This window comes from Mandrillus leucophaeus, unplaced genomic scaffold (assembly GCF_000951045.1).
Source record: "Mandrillus leucophaeus isolate KB7577 unplaced genomic scaffold, Mleu.le_1.0 Scaffold14, whole genome shotgun sequence".
Classification (NCBI taxonomy): Eukaryota; Metazoa; Chordata; class Mammalia; order Primates; family Cercopithecidae; genus Mandrillus; species Mandrillus leucophaeus.
In genome coordinates, this window is record NW_012101365.1 from 1,734,051 (window position 1) to 1,756,770 (window position 22,720).

A 22,720-nucleotide genomic window follows, 5' to 3' on the forward strand; every position below is an offset into this window, starting at 1 on the left:
CTATCTAGAAACTGACAACTTCTCATCTCTTCTTAAACTGTTAACATCCTGGCCAGGTGCGATGGCTGACGCCTGTAATCCTAGCACTTTGAGAGGCTGTGGCGGTTGGATCACCTGAGGTTGGAGTTCAAGACCAGTCTGGCCAACATGGTGAAACCTTGTCTCTACTAAAAATACAAAAATTAGCCGGGCATGGTGGCACACATCTGTAATCCCAGCTACTTGAGAGACTGAGGCATGAGAATTGCTTGAACCCTGGAGGCGGAAGTTGTACTGAGCCAAGATCGCGCCACTGCACTCCAGCTTGGGCAACACAGTGAGACTCCATATAAAAAAAAAAACAAAAAACAAAAAAAAAACCAAGAAAAAAACAAAAAAACTAAGCTCTCACTATCTCCTACCTGGATTGTTTTTATTGGATTGTTTTTATTGTATTTATCTGAACTTTTCTTCTATTCTTCCTCCCTTACCGCCTATTCATTACAGAGAAGTCAGATCTGTTAAAACAGGTCAGAAGCCTAAAGGCAAAAGTCCTCGTGGTGACCTATAAGAACCTATAAAATCTAGCCATTTGCTATTACTTTGACCTTGACTCCAACACTCTTGCTCATTTTGTTTCACCAATACCAGATAGATGGTGTGTTAGTGTGTATGTGTTTCCTTATAGATATTCAATTGAGTGCCTAAGATGTTCCAGGCATTAAAGATATAGCAAGAACAAAACAACTGAGAATTTATACTCTCTTGGATCTTCACCTTAGAGGGAGGAGACAGATAGTTAACAAATAAATATTGAAAATGTTAAGTGCTGGTAAAGCAGGGTAAACATTCAAAAAAATTTTTTTTTTTTTGAGACGGAGCCTTGCTCTGTCGCCCAGGCTGGAGTGCAGTGGCATGATCTCTGCTCACTGCAAGCTCCGCCTCCCGGGTCCACGCCATTCTCCTGCCTCAGCCTCCCGAGTAGCTGGGACCACAGGCACCCGCCACCATGCCTAGCTAATTTTTTTTGTATTTTTAGTAGAGATGGGGTTTTGCCATATTAGCCAGGAGGGTCTTGATCTCCTGACCTCGTGATCCACCCGCCTCAGCCTCCCAAAGTGCTGGAATTACAGGTGGAGCCACTCCGCCCGGCCCAAAAATACTTTTTAATGTTGGTATAAGAGGTATATGATAATGTTTGGTTTACTTATAAGAGTTTAAAGACTAACTGAAGAGCTAAAATATGTACAGTGGGGCTTCCATTATACATTTCCTTATTATTTAAATAAATAGGATCTTTCAATATTGACATTTTTTCCATTTGTGTTAATTTTATTACTATAAATTAAACCCTACCATTGATGAATTATTTTATTCTGCTTCAATCTGCTTTGGCACAGGACTTCAGAAATTACCAGTATACCTTGCCAGTAGTTCAAGGTTTGGTGGTTGATATGGAAGTTCGGAAAACCAGCATCAAAATTCCCAGCAACAGATACAATGAGGTAAGATTTACCATGAAGGCGTATTTTTCATAGTTGAAAACATGAGTGAAGGTGAAAAAAGCATGATTATGTATAAGTTTTATTTATAATTAATTAACAGTGAAATCAGTTCATATTGTATGGTTTAGTTCATTTATGGGGAATTTCATTACAGAAAGACAAGATGTCAAATTTGTAACCTAGTTGTTCATTGGATGTGTCATTTTACCTTTTTATATTATGATAATTAGTGTTAGATTTGCATTTAGGTCATGAAATTAGCCTTGTATCTATAATATTAGTGGTGAGATTTTAAAAATGTCCCCCCTCCTACTATAAATACTTATTTATTTATTGAGATGGAGTCTTGCTCTGTCGCCCAGGCTGGGGTGCAATGGTGTGATCTCGGCTCACTGCAACCTCCGCCTCCTGGATTCAAGCGATTCTCCTGCCTCACTCAGCCTCTCGAGTAGCTGAGATTACAGGTGCCCACCACCACAGCTGACTGAGTTTCTGTATTTTTAGTACAAACGGGGTTTCACCATGTTCGCCAGGCCAGACTTGAACTCCTGACCTCAAGTGATCCACCCCGTTCAGCCTTCCAGAGTGTTGGGATTATAGGCGTGAGCCACTGCGCCTGGTCAATATTTATTATTTTTAACTGTTGTTAATATTTAAACACAGCTTAGTGTAAGTCCCAAAATGGCTTTAAATAAGGTTCCAAAAGGAAATGATTCATTTTGAATTAAGCTATATTTTGTAACTAAAGTGAAATTGTGCATACTATACACAATTAACAGAATTATATAAATATTCTTTGCCTATTTGCACGTGAAGTCTTTCTTGAATTTAAATATTTTTTAAAATCAGTTGTAAAATGTCTAATGATAATTATTGGGCTTTTAAAGAGATTTTATTTTTAAACTTAGTTTGGTATAATAATGATTAAAATTTGTTTTATTAGAGTGGGTGATAATTCCACTTCTTTCTTAGATTTCTTTCACTTTTTTTTTTGGAGACACAGTCTCACCCTGTCACCCAGGTTGGAGTGCAGTGGCACGGTCTCGGCTCACCGCAACCTCCACCTCCCAGGTTCAAGCGATTCTCCTGCCTCAGCCTCCCAAGTAGGTGGGATTATAGGCACCTGCCACCATCCTGGCTAATTTTTGTATTTTTAGTAGAGACAAGGTTTCACCATGTTAGCCAGACTGGTCTCGAACTCCTGATCCCAGGTGATCCACCCGCCTCAGCCTCCCAAAGTGCTGGGATTACAGGCATGAGCCACTGCGCCCAGCCAGGTTTCTTTGTATAAAATAATTTTTCCTTCCTTTTCTTTTTTTTTTTTTTCCTTTTTCCTTCCCTTTTTTCTTCATTTAGTCACTAAATCATTTATGCATTGAATATACATTATGTACTTGGTATGATCCCAGGTGATCCACCCGCCTCAGCCTCCCAAAGTGCTGGGATTACAGGCATGAGCCACTGCGCCCAGCCAGGTTTCTTTGTATAAAATAATTTTTCCTTCCTTTTCTTTTTTTTTTTTTTTCCTTTTTCCTTCCCTTTTTTCTTCATTTAGTCACTAAATCATTTATGCATTGAATATACATTATGTACTTGGTATGCACGTAGAATCACACAGATGTTTTATTGGATTTGTGAGCTCAGTTCTCAGCATTATTATGAGAACGACCTCTGTGAAGAAAGCTTTTACCCATGACTTTCCATGTGATTTTTTTTTTAAGGATATTAGAAAATAGTAGCTGTGCTTACTTTTTTCTGGGATACAACTAGCAGTCTTCAGCATTTAGATAATCCTGCCTTGGAATATCAAGGAGTAATAGATAAGACTAGGTAGAGTCAAATCTTTAAAGTGAACTATTTGTAGTTCACAGATCTTGCCCTGTTGCCCCGGCTGGCGTGTAGTAGTGCAATCTTTCATGGCCTAAAGAGTTTTAAAAGAGATTGTGGTTTGAAAACCTATTTTATTTCTCAAATTTGAAATATTATTATCTATTTCACAAACATTTATTAAATATATTCTGTGATTTGAAATATAAAGATGAGAGTAAGAACATTAGGCCTTCTGGCCAAGCGGGGTGGCTCACGCCTGTAATCCCAGCACTTTGGGAGGCTGAGGCGGGTGGATCACCTGAGGTCAGGAGTTTGAGACCAGCCTGGCCAACATGGTGAAACCCCATATCTACTAAAAATACAAAAATTAGCTAGGCGCCTGTAATCCCAACTACTTGGGAGGCTGAGACAGGAGAATTGCTTGAACACAGGAGACAGAGGTTGCAGTGAGCTGAGATCTCACCATTGGACTCCAGCCTAGGTGACATGAGTGAAATTCCATTTCAAAAAAAAAAAAAAAAAAGAGAGAGAACATTATGCCTGCTTTCTGAGAGTTTGCTGTCCAGTAAAGTGATGGCATCAGTGGCCTGTCTGGAGTGGCTGCTGCCATCATGCTGGCTGCAGCAGGGAGTTGCTGCCAGGGCTGCATACTCCGTGGAGCCTGTAGGAGCCAGGGACAAGTGGGAGCCCCACCCCTTCCGAGTTGGTGGGGTGGGACCTCCCGAGGTGCAGCCTCCCAAGTTATGGCTGCAGACCTGGGCCTTCTGCTCCATGGAGCAGGCAGGAGCCCCACCCTCCCAGGTGCAGCTGTAGCTACCCAAGTTGTGGCTACAGACCCAGGCATCCTTGCACTCTTGGGTGCCTGGGAAGGCCCCCTGCCTCACAGGCCTGGAAATGCCTGCTCCTACTGTCTGGCTTTTCCCTACTGTCAGCACCCACTCCAATCTCAGAGCAAAGTTGGGGCAGTGCTGACACACCAGTGCCCTGCCACCTTGGCCCCCTCCGGATCTTGGGCACTGACGAGCATAGGAGGGAAGCTGATGGGGGGATGTGTGCAGCTCGATGATGGCCTGCAGATACCTCATGGAACCTACAGCTTGGGTACCATGAATAGCAGGAGGCAAACACGTTCCTGAACAGAAGGGGGCAGGTCCCCAGTGAAGGCCCAGGAAGGGCCTGAAGGCTAGGGGGCCAGGCCACCAGTCCCATGGACAGTAGCAGGAACTTGTGGTGCCTTTTCTCGGCCTGCCCATGGCCACCCATGGACCAGTCGGCACACGCTTCCCCTCCTCCGAAGCCTATAAAAGCCCCGGGGTCAGCCAGAGCTGAGCAGACGCCAGGATGACCAACTGCAGAGAGGAGCTACCCACTCCAGGGTCTCCTCTCTGCTGAGACCTGCAGACGTTGAGATGACCAGCTGTAGAGAGGGAACTGTTCACTCCAGGGCCACCTCTCTGCTGAGAGCTGAATACTCGATGTGACGACCTGCCTGTAGAGAGGAGCCACCCACTCCAGGGCCTCCTCTGAGCTGTTATGTCACTCATAAAGCTCCCCTTCACTTTGCTCACCCTCCATTTGTCTGCATACCTCATTCTTCCTGGATGCAGGACAAGAACTCGGGACCTGCTGAATGGCAGGGCTGAAAGAGCTGTGACAAACAAGGTGGAAACATGCCATTTGCTTGCCACATTGCAAGTGAAGAGAAGGAGAGAAGAGCTGCAGCCCCTTGGGGAGTCCAAACTTGGGAGCTCCCTGAGCCAGGGCTGTGACTCCCTCTTTGGGGCCCTGTGGTTACTGAAGTCTCCAAGCTCCCGAATGCCACCACATTCCCTGGTGGCAGCTGTGGAAGCTGCTTGCGGTGCACCTGGTCCAGCCATGGCCTGGCAGAGAGCCAGGGCCTGTGCCGGCACCTGGAGCTACCTGCCTCACTGCAGCAACCAGCATGCCTGACTGTGCAGTGGCTGGAACCCATACTTGCTTTCTCACACACCCCTTGCTGCTCCATGCCTGGCTCACGCTTCGCAGACATGGGATCCAGGCTGGTAGTGTAAGCCTAGCACAGCCTGCCAGGCTGAGTGGCCAGAACAAGCACAGCAGGCCTGAGCAAAACTCGGGCAAAGGCACCACTGGCCACAGAGCTTTCCAGCCAGAAAAGCAACACTCCAAGGATCCTGTAACAGTTAGATGATCAGATGTCATTCCCAAGCAAATAACATATATTGCTATCCTTGATGTTTGTGAGGTAGCGCTGTGTGTTTAGAAATTTCATTTGTTTGTACAAGTGTATCTGTAAAAGCTATGAGGCCCTCATAGTTATTTATTTATTTTTTTTTTTGAGATAGAGTCCTGCTCTGTCACCCAGGCTGGAGTGCAGTGGCACAGTCTTGGCTCACTGCAACCTACGCCTCCAGGGTTCAAGCAATTCTCCCACCTCAGACTCCTGAGTAGCTGAGACTACAGGCACACACCACCACACCCAGCTAATATTTGTATTTTTAATAGAGATGAGATTTCATCCTGTTGGCCAGGCTGGTCTCAGACTCCTAACTGCAGGTGATCTACCCACCTTGGCCTCCCAAAGTGCTAGAATTACAGGCATGAGCCACTACGTGCAGCCCCCATAGTTATTTCAGTACTGACTGGACACATTCACAACAGCTCCTATTCATATAACCTGTTTTTATCTGAACTCTGCTACCTCCATTTATGGTGTGCAGGTTCAGAATCCTTTGTTCTAAAAGAGTAACTGTATTTCTTGTCATTTATTAGATTTTGTTTTATGGATTATGTATCAGGTATTTTTCTTACCTGATTTAGCAAACTGAATTTTCTTTCTAATTAAATTTTTATTTTAACTCAACAAAATTTTATCTCCCACAATCCCATACAGTTAAATTGTGTTGTGTCTAATCATTCCATTTCGTAGTTGAAAAAGTAATTTCTTTTTTCTTTTCTTTTTGGAAACAGGGTCTCCCTGTGTCACCCAGGCTAAGTTTGTGTCACCCAGTGGCACAATCATGGATCACTGCCGTCTCAACCTCCTGGGCTCAAATGCTCCTCCCACTTCAGCTTCCTAAGTAGCTGGGACTACAGGCACATACCACCACACCCAGCTAATTTTTGTATTTTTTTGTTTTGTAGAGAGAGGGTTTCTCCATGTTGTCTAGGCTGATCCTGAACTCCTGGGCTCAAGTGATACTCCCATCTTGGCTTCCCTAAGTGCTGGAATTACAGGCATCACTACACCTGGCCATAATTTTCTTGTACATTGTATTTAATCACAATATTCTTCTTTTCCTCTCATTCACTTTTTTCCATTTATACTCATAGTCTTTCTTATTATTGCCCATATTGTGTGCTCTTTTGCTTCATGGCTTTTGCAGAGCTGGTTCCTTATTGATTCATACTTCCCCTACTCTTCACCTGCCTAACCCCCACTCATTATTCAGGTGTCACCATAAATGACATTTTTTCAAATATACTTTAACTCCCAACTGGGGTAACTCTCTCTATTATATGCATTCCTAGAATTCTATGCATACTATTTGTAATAATCAGTACATTTGTAATTCCTTGTTGTGTGTCTATTTTCTCTACTATGTCTATCTTATATACCACAGGTATCATTAGCAAACACCCTAGTACGGAGTGGGTGGGCAAGAAATATCTGTTGGATGAAGACATGAAACAGAACTAATATAGATAAAACAATATGAAAACAAGTGGTGAAATTTATTGCAAGTATACTAAAGGTACAGAGAAAGCAGATCTCTAGAAGATGAACAGAATAGACATGAATGTCTCTTAATTTCTTATTGACCCTGAATCCTTAACAGAGCAACCAACACATTGCATGTAGGAGATATTCATAAATGTTCACCAAATAACTAGATGAATGAAAGATTTGAAATTGATAATGAATGATACCTAGGCACTAGAAAGAAAAGGGCAGACGGGGCATGGTGGCTTATGCTTGTAATCCCAGTACTTTGGGACGCCAAGGTGGGCAGATTGCTTGAGCCTAGGATTTCAAGATCAGCCTGGGCGACATGGCAAGACCCCATTTCTACAAAAATACAAAAAATTAGCCAGGCATGGTAGCATGTGCCCTGTAGTCCCAGCTACTTGGGAGGCTAAGGTGGGAGGATCACCTGAGCCCAGGAAGTCGAGACTGCAGTGAGCTGAGATTTCTCTACTGCACTCCAGCTTTGGTGACAGAGTGAGACCCTGTCTCAAAAAAAAAAAAAAAAAAAAAAAAGGGCAGAAAAGACCTTAAGTGAAAAGGGGAATAGATACCTGCCTACACAAAGGAAGGGAAGGAGCATAGGAGCATATCTCGTAGGGAAATGGGAGACAACAAACTGCCTAGCAAAGAGGGGGTTAAAGCAGACTGATGGCTTTGTGGGGTGTGAGGTTGTACTAAGACTGCTGGCTTCAAAATCCACTCAGATGAATTTAGATTTTAATATAATTTGTAAAGAGCTTTTATAGATTCTTAAGCAGGAAAAGTGACTTAATGAAAGCAGGATTTTGGAAAACTGAGTTTGGTGGCTATATGGAGAATGAGGAGAGAGGGAGGAACTAAGGATAGACTTTAAGCTTAGAAAGCTAGAAGACAGTACTTCTGACAGCATGGAAATTTTAATAAATAAGCATTGTATATAAAATTTCTAATTTATTTTGTCAAGGCCATTAAAGATCCTTGTTGGTTAAGGTCACCTGGCTTACATATATATGTATTTTTTGAGACAGAGTCTTGCTCTTGCTCTGTTGCCCAACTGGAGTGCAGTGTGACGTGATCTCGGCTCACTGCAACCTCTGCATCCCAGGCTCAGGTAATACTCCCACCTCAGCCTCCTGAGTAGCTGGGACTATAGGCACACACCTTCATGTCCAGCCAAATTTTCTGTTAGTAGAGATGGGATTTCCCCATGTTGCCCAGGCTGGTCTTGAACTCCTGGGCTCAAGCGATCTGCTAACCTCAGCCTCCCAAAGTGCTCGGATTGCACCACCACACCAGGCCTCATGTTCTTACAATGAGATTATTTTCACCACTGTATTAACTAATAATAAATAAATATTATTTAGTATGTATCAGGCACTATTCTAAGCATATATGTATCTTTATACTAACTCTATGACATGAATATGCTAAGTACCTTTTTACAGATAAGGAAATTAAGATACAGAGAACTTAGCTGGGTGCCATAGTGTATGTGTATAGTCCTAGGTACAGGCTGAGGTGGGAGGATCACTTGAACCCGGGAGTTTGAGGCCAGCCTAGGCAACGTAGCAAGACCCCATCTCTTAAAGAAGCAAAAAAGACACAGAGAACTTAAGTAACTTGCCCATGATCATACAGCTAGCAAATGGTGGAGCTGCCATCAAACCCAGGCGTCTGATTCTCGTGTCCCTACTCTTAACCACTGCACTGTAGACTTCAGTTTAAATAATTACCAATTTAGTTTTAGGGCTGATGAGTTAAAGTGATTGTATGTGGTTCTATTCACATTTTTGTATGTAACCAGATCACTGGCGTAGCTGGTACATGCACTTAAATACTGAAGTCTCATGGAACAGTAAAACTAAAATTACCTCTGGGGCATTTCCTAATATGTGATTAGTTTTTTGTTGTCATCATTGTTTCCTCTTTTGAGACAGGGTCTTGCTGTGTTGCCCAGGCTGGAGTGCAGTGGTGCTATCGTAGCTCACTGGTAGCCTCCACCTCCTGGGATCAATGGATTCTCCCACTTCAGCCCCTGAAGAAGCTGGGACTACAGGTGTGCACTACTACACACAGCTAATTTTTATATTTTTTTGTAGAGATGAGGTCTTACTATGTTGCCCAGGTTGGTCTCAAACTCCTGAGCTCAAGCAGTCTTCCTACCTTGGCCTCCTCAAAGTGCTGAGATTACAAGCATGAGCCACCATACTCAGCCATGACTGTTTTTTAATATGTTTGTTTAAGATTGGAAAAAGGATGAGCCATAGTAAAAGAAAAAGATATGTTAGAATCAAATAGATCTTGGATTGGTTTTTTGTTTTTTTTTTTTTGAGACGGAGTTTCACTCTTGTCACCCAGGCTGGAGTGCAGTGGTGCAATCTTGGCTCACTGCAACCTTCACCTCCTGGGTTCAAGTGATTCTCCTGCCTCAGCCTCCTGAGTAGCTGGGATTACAAGCACGCACTACCACGCCCAGCTAATTTTTGTATTTTTGGTAGAGACAAGGTTTCACCATGTTGGCCAGGCTGGTCTCCAACTGCTGACCTTAGGTGATCTGTCTGCCTCAGCCTCCCAAAGTGCGGGGATTATAGGCGTGAGCCACCGTGCCTGGCTGGATTGATGTTTAGTTACTAGCTGTATTACCTTAGTGGGTTAATCTCTCTTCTGCAATATGGGTATGCTCATATTATGAAGTGTTATGACATTTCAATCACGTGTCAAATAACTAGTGTTGTATATTAGCCTGGTATACTATAATTGTACATAAATTGTATGCTATTGTTGTCTTCATTTTTATCACTTAGATTAATTGTTCATATGGTTAATTTTTATTTTTATTTATTTATTTACTTTTGAGATGGAGTCTCACTCCATCGCCCAGAGTGGAGTGCAATGGTATAATCTTGGCTCAGTGCAACTTTCGCCTCCTGGATGCAAGCAATTCTCCTGCCTCGGCCTCCTGAGTAGCTGAAGTTACAGGCGCACACCACCATGCCCAGTTAATTTTTGTATTTTTAGTAGAGACGGGGTTTTGCTGTGTTGGCCAGGCTGGTCTTGAACTCCTGACCTTAGGTGATCAGTCCGCATCAATCTCCCAAAGAGCTGGGATTACAGGCGTGAGCGGCCACGTCGGGCTTCATTTGGTTAACTTTTATTGAACTTGTGTTACAAACTTCTCATTTTCATGTGGTTGTAGGATATATCTAACTTCCCAATATAGCAAAATTCCCTTAGGAAGTACATGGCATCTGGGTAAATCTACAAGAAGGCTTAACCAGAGTGATGAAGACTCAAAAAATCATTAAAAAATATATAGATTGAATCTAACTGTAAGTATTTAATATAAGGAAAAGAAGACTATAAAGGAATAGCACAGCATCCACCATTAATATGCGTAGGCTCTATTACACTTTGAGACTCATGAGGTTATTTGATTATAGGATATACTTAACCCTAGGGTTCCCATAGGGATATAGAACATGAACCATAGCTTGACAGTAGTATAGTGTCAGGCGTTTGTTACCTTTGACAGTCTTTGCAACAGCCCATGTAGCATCTGACATAGCTAATTGGGAGCATCTTTTTGGGCCTTCCTCCAGCCCCAGATAACTGCTCAAATGACAAGATTCACATCAGGCAGGTGTAAGAGCTGTCCGCTTAGAAATCTTATTCCTCACAGCAACGGATATCTCTTGTAACAACTTCATAGGCATAGATTCCAGGGTGTCTCTAGGGGACTTGCTGTGTTACAAGAGTGACTGTTCAAGTAAGACCAAAGTTATGACTTATGTATCAGGGGTTTATGGTTCTCCCTGTTCAAGTATAATTTATTATCTTTCACTTTTGCCCATGTTGGAATAATAGGGATTGATTGTATGGATTGAATTGTGTCCCTGTAAAGTTCATGTATTGAAGTTGTAACCTCCCAGTACCTCAGAATATGACTTTATTTGGAGAGAGGGTCTTTACAAAGGTAATCAAGTTTAAATGAGGTCATTAGAGCAGGCCGAAATCCAATATGACTGGTGTCCTTATAAGAAGGGGGAATATGGAAACAGACACACATATAGGGAAGATGATGTGAAGAGACATAGGGAGAAGATGGCCAACTACAAGCCAAGAATAAAGGCCTGGAAACAGATCCTTCCATCACAGCCCTCAGACGGAAACAGAACTCTCTCTGCTGATGTCGATTTTGGACTTGATTTTGGACTTCTAGCCTCCAGAAATGTAAGACAATGCATTTCTGTTGTTTAAACCATCCAGCTTGTACTTTGATATAGCTATGCAAGCATGCTATCACACCAGTCCACCTTAAACAACTAAATATCAAGACAAAGTATGTTAAAAACAAAAGATAATGGGCAGAGAAGGTGAGTCTTGTGCTTACCCTATCTTACTGCCTGCAGTTTTCAGGCCATAGTGCAGGTAGGGGGAACCCAAACTGACTTAGAGGTCTCCCTGACTTGAGGAGACGGAGTTGAGAATGTAGAGAGCCCCTGATGGTTAGAATTTGCAGGACCAATTGCCAGAAATTTTTTTTAAATTCAGGAGATCTGGAAAGATTTCTGGAGTCTTAGCTGATTACTTGTCAGTGTATCTGTACGAGGAAAGCACTGGAAAGAAATGGGTAGAACAATTCTCATAGGGTCAGGAATAGTTTGTATTCTTACCAGCCAGAGTGACAAAGGTTCTTGTACTACATGGACCACATTATGTCTAATGACTCAAATTATGTACAGATTCAAGCTGCTCTGATCCTACCTGATAAGCTTTAAAGAAAGCTTGAAAAGGATGAAAGAATGGGCACATTAAGGAGAGCTATGGAAGATACAAAAAAGACCCAAATCAAGCTTTAAGAAATGAAGGTGACAACGGGATGAAAAGTATGTTGGATGAAATTAAATGCAGATTAGATAGTGCTGAAGAAAAAAACTCGTGATCATGAAAACATAACAGAAATGATCCAAAATGAAACACAAAGAGAAAAGATTTAAAAATTAAATGAACAAAGCCAGGCGCGGTGGCTCAAGCCTATAATCCCAGTACTTTGGGAGGCCAAGACGGGCAGATCACGAGGTCAGGAGATCGAGACTATCCTGGCTAACACGGTGAAACCCCGTCTCTACAAAAAAATACAAAAAACTAGCTGGGCGAGGTGGCGGGCGCCTGTAGTCCCAGCTACATGGGAGGCTGAGGCAGGAGAATGGCGTAAACCCGGGAGGCGGAGCTTGCAGTGAGCTGAGATCCGGCCACTGCATTCCAGCCTGGGTGACAGAGCAAGACTCCGTCTCAAAAAAAAAAAAAAAAAAAATTAAATGAACAGCACATCATCGAGTTGTGGAAATGTCAAGCAGCCAAATTCTGTAATTGAAGTACCCAAAGGAGAGAAAAGGTGGTGGACCTAAAAAATATTTGAAGAAACAATGGTTAAAAAATTTCCAAATTTAATGAAAACTATAAACTTACAGATCCAAGAAGCTCAATGAATCCCAGTTGCAAGAAACAGGATAAAAACTACATTAGGAAATGTTATGATCATAATGAAATTGTATAAAAATTCACATAAAGAGAAGAACCTTAAAAGCAGCTTGAGGGAAGAAATCTTCCTTATATACTTAGGTATTTTGCAAATATAAGAATGACAGCACATTTCTCATGAAAACAATGCAAGTTGCAAGAGAGTGCAGCAAAATCTTTAAAATGCTGCAAAAAAAAAAAAAAAAAAAAAAAAAAACCCCACCACCAAAACCTGTCATCCTATATTTTATACCCAGTGAAAATATGTTTTAAAAATGAAGGCAGGCTGGGTGCAGTGACTCACACCCATAATCCCAGCACTTTGGAAGGCCGAGGTGGGCAGATCACTTGAGGCCAAGAGTTCGAGACCAAACTGGCCAACATAGTGAACCCCCGTCTCTACTAAAAATACAAAAGTAGGCCAGGCGCTGTGGCTCACGCCTGTAATCCCAGCAGTTTGGGAGGCCAAGGTGGGTGGATCGCCTGAGCTCAGGAGTTTGAGACCACCTAGGGCAACATGGTGAAACCCGTTCTCTACTAAAAATACAAAAAAATTTACCAGGTGTGGTGGTGCGCGTCTCTAGTCCCAGCTACTTGGGAGGCTGAGGCAGGAGAATCACTTGAGGCAAAGGTTGCAGTGAGCCGAGATTGCACCACTGCACTCCAGCTTAGCGTACAGAGTGAGACCTGGCCTCAAAAAGAAAACAAAAAGAATAGCAAAAGCTAGCCAGGTATGGTGGTGGGCGCCTGTAGTCCCAGCTTCTCAGGAGTCTGAGCCACAAGAATTGCTTGAATCTGGGAGGCAGAGGTTGCAGTGAGCTGAGATCGTGCCACTAAGGCAAAGCGTTTTCTCAGATATATAGAGTTTATCACCAACAGACCTGTTCCACAAGAATGTTAAAGTCCATCCATACCGAATATTGGAAATCTGGATCTACACAAAGGAATGAAAAGTGACAGAACTGATAAATTTACAGGTAAACATAACATCTCTTTAAAGGACAATTAACTGTTTCAAATTAAATGTTTGGCTGGGTGCAGTGGCTCATGCCTGTAATCCCTGCACTTTGAGAGGCTAAGGTGGGATGATTGCTTGAAGCCAGGAGTTCAAGGACAGCTAGGCAACAAAGTGAGACACCATCTTGACAAAAAAATACAAAAATTAGCTGGGTATGGTGGCACATACCAGTATTCCTAACTACTCTCTAGGCTGAGGCAGGAGGATTGCTTGAGCCCAGTAATTGGAGGTTGCAGTGAACTATGATCACACCATTGCACTCCAGCTTGGGCAATGGAATGAGACCCTGTCTCTAAAATAAACTAACATATATTAAATAGTAATGTATTGCAGAATTTATACCATATGTAGAGACAAAATGTAGAACAGTAGCAAAAAGGCCAGGGAAGAGGATATGGAAGTATATGACATGTGATGTGGTATAATTTTACTTAAAAGTTTATTGGTAAGTTAAAGATATGTAATATAAACCCAAAAGCAACCACTGAAAAAATCTAATGGATAGGTATAGCTAATCAAAAAAAATAATAAAATGTAATAATAAAAGAAGGCTGAAAAAGATAACAAAGAAGAGATGGGACAAATAATAAATAGCAAGATAGTAAATTCAAATCCAGTCATACAAAAAAACACTCAAATATAAATGATCTAAATACCTTCAAGTAAAAGGCAGAAATTGTCAGACTGAATAAGGAAGATTCATCTATATATTGTGTAAGAAACATACGTACAAGAAAAATATGGACGGGGCTGGGCGCGATGGCTCATGCCTGTAATCCCAACACTGGGAGGTCGAGGCGGGCAGATCATCTAAGGTCAGGAGTTCGAGACCAACCTGGCCAACATGGCGAAAACCCGTCTCTATTAAAAATACAAAATTAGCCAGGCATGGTGGTCTGTGCTTGTAGTCCCTGCTACTTGGGAGGCTGAGGCAGGAGAATTATCTGAACCCAGGAGGCAGAGGTTGCATTGAGCCAAGATCCTGCCATTGCACTTCAGCCTGGGCAACAAGAGTGAAACTCCATCTCAAAAAAGAAAACCACGGCCGGGTGCAGTGGCTCACACCTGCAATCTCAACACTTTGGAAGGCCAAGGTGGGTGGATCACCTGAGGTCAGGCGTGTTAGACCAGCCTAGCCAACATGGTGAAACTCCGTCTCTATGAAAATACAAAAATTAGCTGGGCTTTGGTGGTGGGTACCTGTAATCCCAGCTACTCGGGAGGCTGAGGCAGGAAAATTGCTTGAACCCGGGAGGTGGAGGTTGCACTGAGCCAAGATTGCGCCACTGCACTCCAGCCTGGGCGACAGAGTGAGACTCCATCTCAAAAAAACAAAACAAAACAAAAACCAGTAAATGGGTAGAAAATATACCATAGTAATATTAATTAAAAGAAAGCTAAATGGCTACATTAATATCCAGGTATTTCAGACATATATTATTACCAGGGATAAAAAAATACATACCATATTTATAAAGGGATCAGTTTATCAAAATGATACAACAGTTTCAAAACATGTATCTAATAACAGAGCTTTAAAATGCACAGTGCAAGAACTGGTAAAACTACAAGGTTAAATGGAGAAATCTACAATAATATTTGGAGATTTCAATAACCCTTTCTCACTAATTGAAGGAAGTAGTAAATAGAAAATCAGCAGGACTATGGAAAACTTGAACAACACAGCCAATTTTACTTAACTGATTTTTATAGAATACTCCACACAACAGCATCAGAATGCACATTCTTTTCCAGTGCACACAGAACATTTACGAAATAGACCATTTTCTTTGGCGTAAAAGAGATCTTAATAAATTTAAGATGATTCAAATCATACAGAGTGTGGTCTGTGACCACACAGCTGTAAATAAGAAACCAATACTAGAAGGATCTCTAGAAAATTCCCAAATATTTGGAAATAAAGTGTACATTTCCCAATAATCCATGGGTCAAAGAATAAACCAAAAGGAAAATTACGAAGTATTTTGAACTGCTTGAAAATGAAAGCATGAGATATAAAAATTGGGGGATACAGCTAAAACAATGATTAGAGATAAATTTATAGCATTAAACCCTTATATTAGAAAAAAGGCCAGGCACGGTGGCTCATGCCTATAATCTCAGCACTTTGGGAGGCTGAGGTGGGCGGATCACTTGAGGTCAGGAGTTCGGGACCAGCCTGGCCAACATGGTGAAACCCCATCTCTACTAAAAATACAAAAAAAGTACCGGGTTTGATGGTGCATGTCTGTAATCCCAGGAGGTAGAGGTTGCAGTAACTCAAGATCACGCCATTGCACTCCAGCCTGGGTGACAGAGCGAGACTCTGTCTCAGAAAAAAAAAAGAAAAAAGACATCTCAAATCAATGACCTTCTTGTCTACCTTCAGTAATTAGACAACAAAGAGTAAATGAAATACAAAATAGAAGAAATAATAAAGATAAGCAATCCATAAAATGGAAGACAAAAACAATAAAGAAAATTAATGAAACTTAAAGCTAGTTCTTTGAGAAGAGCAATAAAATTGATAACCCTCTAGTTAGACTGATTAGTTAGGGAAAACAACAAATTCCCTTTTTAGGATATGAAAGAGGGAAGCTCTTACTACAGGTCCAATAGACAGTATGAACATGTTTTGACCAGTGTGCGTGTTTGACTTAGATAAAGTAGGCAAATTATTTGAACAGTAAGTTTTCACAGCTCTCAAGAATAAATAGATAACCTAAATAGCCCTGTATTTATTAAAAGAATTGAATTTATTGTTTAAAACCTTCCCACAAAGAAAAGTCCTAGTTCAGATGGTTTCACAGGTAACTTAACAAACAATGAAGGAAGAAATAACACCATTTCTGTGCAAACACACCAGGAAAATAGAAGAGAAGGAATCTTACTCTGTGAGGTCAGCCTTATACTAATAACAAAACCAAAAAAGACATTGCAAGAAATGAAAACTATACATCATACCTCTCATGAAGATATTTGCATAGTTAACAAATTTTTAGTAAATCCACTCTAATAATATATAAAATAATGTATATTATGAATAAATGTGGTTTATTTCAGGAATGCTAAGTTGGTTTAACATTCAAAACTCAATCCATAATTTAGGATACAGGATCCTTTAGCAGGATGAAAAAGGAAAACCATATGATACAGCAAAAGCAGTTGACAAAATCCTACTTCCATTCAAAGTTTGAGAGAGCATGATTGTGTTTCTGTGTGTGTGTGTGTGTGCATCTTGGCAATCTGAGAAGAGAACGTTCACAAGTTAATGATTATCTTTGAAAAACCTATAATTAACCTATCTAATCGTAACAGACTGAGTGCTTCCCTTTTAAGATTGGAAACAAGAAGGGGATGTTCACCCCTATTTTTATTCAGCATTGTAATGGAGCTTCTAGCCAATGTAATAAGGGGGAAAAATAAGAGTCATAAAATTATATATTAAAAAAAGACTGTCAGTATTCATGGATAACATGGCTATGTAGAAAATCCTATGGAGTCTACAAAATGGCCCCTAGATCTACTAAGTGAAGTTAGCAAAGTTGCAAGATTATTGTGTAAAAATCAGTAGCATTTTGGTATACTAGCAATGAACAATTGAATACAGAAATTTAATAACAGTACAGTAGGCCAGGTGTGGTGGCTCACACCTGTAATTCCAACACTGTGGGGAAAAGGTGGGCTGATTGCTTGAGCCCAGGAGTTCTAGACCAGCCTGGGCATCACGGCAAGAACCCGTCTCTACAAAAAATACAAAAATTAGCCAGGTGTCATGGCACATGCCTGTAATCCCAGCTGCTCAAGAGCTGAGGTGGGAGGATCACTTGAGCCTAGGAGGCAGAGGTTGCAGTGAGCTGAGATTGTGTCACTGTACTTCACTCTGGGTGACAGAGTGTGACCCTGTCTCAAAAAAAAAAAAAACCACAACTTCAAAAATGTGACATAATTTGGGATAAATTTCTTAGGTGATCTGTAATACACTGAAAACTACAAAATATTGTTATGAGAATTTAAAGACCTAAATAAATAGAGATATATAATATTTATGGATTGGTAGACTCAGTACTGTTAAGATGTCAGTTCTCCCCAGATTGATCTGTAGCTTCAACACAATCCCAATCAAAATACTAGTAGGCTTTTTTAAAAATAAAAATTGGCCAGGCACAGTGGCTCACACCTGTAATCCTAACACTTTGGAAGGCTGACGTGGGCGGATCACCTGAGGTCAGGAGTTTGAGACCAGCCTGACCAACAAGGTGAAACCCCATCTCTACTAAAAATACAAAATTAGCTGGGTGTGGTGGCGCATACCTGTAATCCCAGTTACTCAGGAGGCTGAGGCAGGAGAATCACTTGAACCTGGGAGGTGGAGGTTGCAGTGAGCCAAGATCGCACCATTGCACTCCAACCTGGGCGACAAGAGCAAAATTCCATCTCAAAAATAAATAAATAAAAATACATAAAAATTGAGGTGCTGATCCTGAAATTTATATGGAGATGCAAAGAACCTAGAACACCCAAAACAACTTTGAAAAAGAACATAATAGCCGGGCGCGGTGGCTCAGGCCTATAATCCCAGCACTTTGGGAGGCCGAGGTGGGCGGATCACGAGGTCAGATCAAGACCATCCTGGCCAACATGGTGAAATCCCATTTCTATTGAAAATACAAAAATTAACTGGGCGTGGTGGTGCGTGCCTGCAATCCCAGCTACTTGGGAGGCTGAGGCAGGAAAATCTCTTGAACCCGGGAGGTGAAGGTTGCAGTGAACTGAAATTGTGCCACTGCATTCCAGCCTGGTGACCGAGAGGGAGACTTTGCCTCAAAAAAAAAAGAGAAAACATAATTCCAGGACTTCTTAGATGATGTTAAGACTTTTCTTCTTTTCTTTTCTTTTTTTTTTTTTTGTTTTTAAGACAGAGTTTCGCTCTTGTTGCCCAGGCTGGAGTGCAATGGTGTGATCTCGGCTCACTACAGCCTCCGCCCCCTGGTTCAATTCTCCTGCCTCAGCCTCCCGAGTACCTGGGATTACAGGCACGTGCCACCACGCCCAACTCATTTTGTATTTTTAGCAGAGATGGGATTTCTCCATGTTGGTCAGGCTGGTCTTGAACTCCTGACCTCAGGTAATCCACTCGCCTCGGCCTCCCAGTGTGCTGGGATTACAGGCATTAACCACCGTGCCCGCCTATTAAGATGTATTTTAAAAGTAGAGTGATCAAAGCAGTATTGTTTGGGTGTAAATATATATGAATAGACCAATGGAACAGAAAAGAGAGTCAAAACATAGATGCTCACAGATGCTCAATTGCTTTTCCATAAAGATGCCAAGGCGATTCATTAGGAAAAGGATAATCTTTTGAACAAAAATCGTCTTGGTAATTGTATAACCAGTTGTTTGAAAAAGAAGATGAGGCCGGGCGCAGTGGCTCAAGCCTGTAATCCCAGCACTTTGGGAGGCCAAGACGGGCGGATCACAAGGTCAGGAGATGAGACCATCCTGGCTAACACGGTGAAACCCGGTCTCTACTAAAAAATACAAAAAACTAGCCGGGCGAGGTGGCGGGCGCCTGTAGTCCCAGCTACTCGGGAGGCTGAGGCAGGAGAATGGCGTAAACCCGGGAGGCGGAGCTTGCAGTGAGCTGAGATCAGGCCACTGCACTCCAGCCTGGGCGACAGAGCAATACTCTGTCTCAAAAAAAAAAAAAAAAAAAAAAAGATAAACCTCAACCATTACCTCATACCATGTACAAAAATTAATGGGAAATGGTTTATAGATTTATACAGAGTTAAACTAAAACTTCTGAAAGAAAACATAAGAGAAAAATCTTAGTGACCTTTGGCTTAAAGGAGGGTGAGGGAACAATTTATTACAAAGGGGCTCAAGGAAATTTTGGGGGGGATGATTGCAAGTGCCTTTTTATGGGTATATGCACATGTCAGAATTCATCAAATTATACACTGTAAATATGTGTAATTCTTCAGTTATTTTAAATATAACTGTAAAAGGAAATACATCATTTTTGTTTCTAGTAATGTAGTAGACATTCAAACTTTGATCAGGTCACTGCAGTGACATAGCCAAAGAGTTAACCTGTTGAAGTCTCACACAAAAAGGAACAAGGTTTTGTTAACTCTTTACTCAACACCAAAAAAATAGGAATAGAGAAGTTTATGTTGGTTGTGATACAAGAATCTGTGAAATCATGTATTTGTACAATTCTCCATCTTGTATAAGACAGGCTGAAAAATAGGCTGAATGGCCTCTTGAGATTCTTTCCCACTCTGAGCTTCTAAAATAGGAGTTTTGGTTTATTTTAATTTGAAACTACACATATTTTTCGGAGAAGTGTGAAATTACAAAAGCATAATTTCATAGGTTCTTTGTAGCACTGGTGAGAACAGATGGTGCTAAAGTCTGTTTGAGGAATGTTTGATTCTCTGTCCTTCAAGGAATACATTTCTTTTAGGGAATTAGGAGCTGATAGTCCTCTTCTCAAAGGAATGAAAGGAGTTGGTCAAAGGTCCTCTGGAGAATAGTGCAGAGGAGAGAGATGATGTCCCATTGATTATTGGTATAGCTTTTCCTAGTTTATACATAAAAGTACTTAACAATAGATATGTTCAAATAAAAGAATCCGCAAGAAGAAGCCCATGATACTGTACCTCCACTGACTACAAGAGGAGGCCACTGCTGAACCCCGCATACCCAGGATAGTACTGTCTTCTCCCTTATGTACATGTCCGTTGACGGGAGTGGTTCTACTACACTGGACTTCTAGTCAAACTCCTGACTTTCCCTGTCTCCCAGAACTCACAGCCTCACTGCCATATTTGTCCTTGAGACCATCAGCTCCAATCTTGTGTTTATGTCAAGCACCACAAGAAAGAAGTTCTGGAGTCCTAGGGCATCCCTCATTTATCATAATTTAATTTCCATCTCTGTACACCCTCCTTTCTGACCCCATTGTGGAGAACCCAAGATATTAGTTCTTGTAAGTCTTACTTGCCTCTATTCATTTCCTTGATTAACTTATCCAGTTCTATGGGCTTAAATAGTGTTTCTAAACTGACATCTTCCAAATGTTTGTTTTTAGCCCGAATCCCTCTCCTGTTTTGTAGACTTGACTGTCTTACTGCCCACTCGACATCTCCACTTGCATACACATTTCAAGCTTAGCAAGTTCAACTTTGACATGGTTGTCTCACAGGCTTCTCTATCTAAATTAATGACAGTGCTGTCATCTTTCCAGTTACCCAGGCCCAAAACTTTAGAGTCATCTTTGAATCTTCTTTCCCTCATTCCCTGATAGACAAATCTATCAGGAAATTCTGCTGCCTCTACCTTCTAAATATATCTATAATCCAGCTGCCTCTCAATCCTGGGACCAGTCTGGTCTCTGACCTAGATTTCTGCAGTGTCCTCCTAACTGGTCTTTCTGTTAGTACCCTTGCCTCAGTCTGTTCTCAATGTAGCAACCTAAATGGTCTTGTCTTGTCTTGTTTTGAGACAGAGTCTCGCTGTGTCGCCCAGGCTGGAGTGCAATGGCGCGATCTCAGCTCACTGCAGCCTCCACCTCCCGGGTTCAAGCGATTCTTCTGCCTCAGCCTCCCAAGTAGCTGGGGCTACAGGCACGTGCCACTATGCCCGGCTAATTTTTATATTTTTAGTAGAGATGGGGTTTCACTATATTGGCCAGGCTGGTCTTGAGCTCCTGACCTTGTGATCTGCACTCCTCGGCCTCCCAAAGTGCTGGGATTACAGGAGTGAGCCACTGCGCCCGGCCTGGTCCTTTCAAAACTAATTCATATCATATCATTCCTCTGCTTAAAACCTTCCACAGATTTTTCATCCCAATCAGAATGACACAAGTCCCTCTACACCATTTGTATTTCTTGACTCATTATCTCTGTGACCTCATTTTTTATACCTCTTCCTTTTCTGTCACTCAGCTCTGGCCACACTGTCTTCTGTGTTCCTTGAAATTCCGGGGCATTCTACCGTACTGCCCTCCAGGGCCTTGCACATATCCTGGTACAGTGGGATAACAGCCTTTGGCTTTTCCCTCACTTTTTTCAGTAAGACATCCTCTGACTCTCCTATTTAAAATTGTACCCACCAATACTCCCAGTCCTCCTTCCATGTTTTATTTTTCTCTGTAGCACTTATTGTATAATGGTTTTATGTATTTTACTTATTTGTTTATTGTTTTTGTCTCCTGCTCCCACACAAGAATATAAGCTCTGTGAGGGCAGGAATTTGTCTGCTTGTCTATTACTGAATAAAGCAAACACTAAAACAGTGTCTGGCACATATTAGATACTCAGTGCCCATTGGCTAAATGAATAAGTATTTTCTAAATGAATGAGTGAAGGCAGCCTGGGCAGCGTAGTGTGAGACCTCGGCTCTACAAAGTAAAAAATAGGCCAGAGGTCTGGGCGTGGTGCCTTATGCCTGTAATCCCAGCACATTGGGAGGCCAAGGAGAGAGGGTCACTTCAGGTCCTGTGTTTGAGAGCAGCCTGGCCAACATGGTGAAACCCCGTCTCTACCAAAAAATACAAAAATTAGGTGGGTGTGGAGGCACATGCCTGTAATCCCAGTTACTTGGGAGGCTGAGGCAGGAGAATCGCTTTAACCCAGGAGGCAGAGGTGGCAGTGAGCCAAGATCACGCCACTTCCAGCCTGGGCAACACAGTAAGACCCTGTCTCCAAAAAAAAAAAAAAAATAGACCCGGAGTGGTGGCTTACACCTGTAATCCCAGCACTTTGAGAGGCTGAGGTGAGAGGTGGGTGAATCACTTGAGGCCAAGAGTTTGAAACCAGCCTGGACAACATGACGAAACCCTGTCTCTACTGAAAATAAATAAGCCAGGCATGGTGGTACATGCTGTAGTCCCAGCTACTCGGGAGGCTGAGGCACAAGAAAAACTTGAACCCAGGAGGCAGAGGTTGCAGTGAACTGAGATCGTGTCCCCCTGCACTCCAGCCTGGGCGACAGAGTGAGACTTGGTCTCCAAAATAAATAAATAGGCCAGTCGCGGTGGTGCACACTTGTAATCCCAGCACTTTGGAAGGCCAAGGTGGATGGATCACCTGAGGTCAGGAGTTCATGACCAGCCTGACTAACATGGTGAAACCC

At 42.1% G+C, this 22,720-nt stretch overlaps 1 protein-coding gene across 2 annotated transcripts in view; it reads left to right on the top strand.

Annotated features, from left to right (window-relative positions):
- ZFYVE9 (zinc finger, FYVE domain containing 9) overlaps nucleotides 1-22,720 on the top strand; it is a 144,730-nt gene that overhangs the window by 85,903 nt on the left and 36,107 nt on the right. For both annotated transcript variants that reach the window (XM_011973763.1, XM_011973764.1), the window contains one exon: nucleotides 1,380-1,484. In XM_011973763.1, coding sequence (XP_011829153.1) covers nucleotides 1,380-1,484 — 105 coding nt within the window. The remainder of the gene's footprint in view (nucleotides 1-1,379; nucleotides 1,485-22,720) is intronic.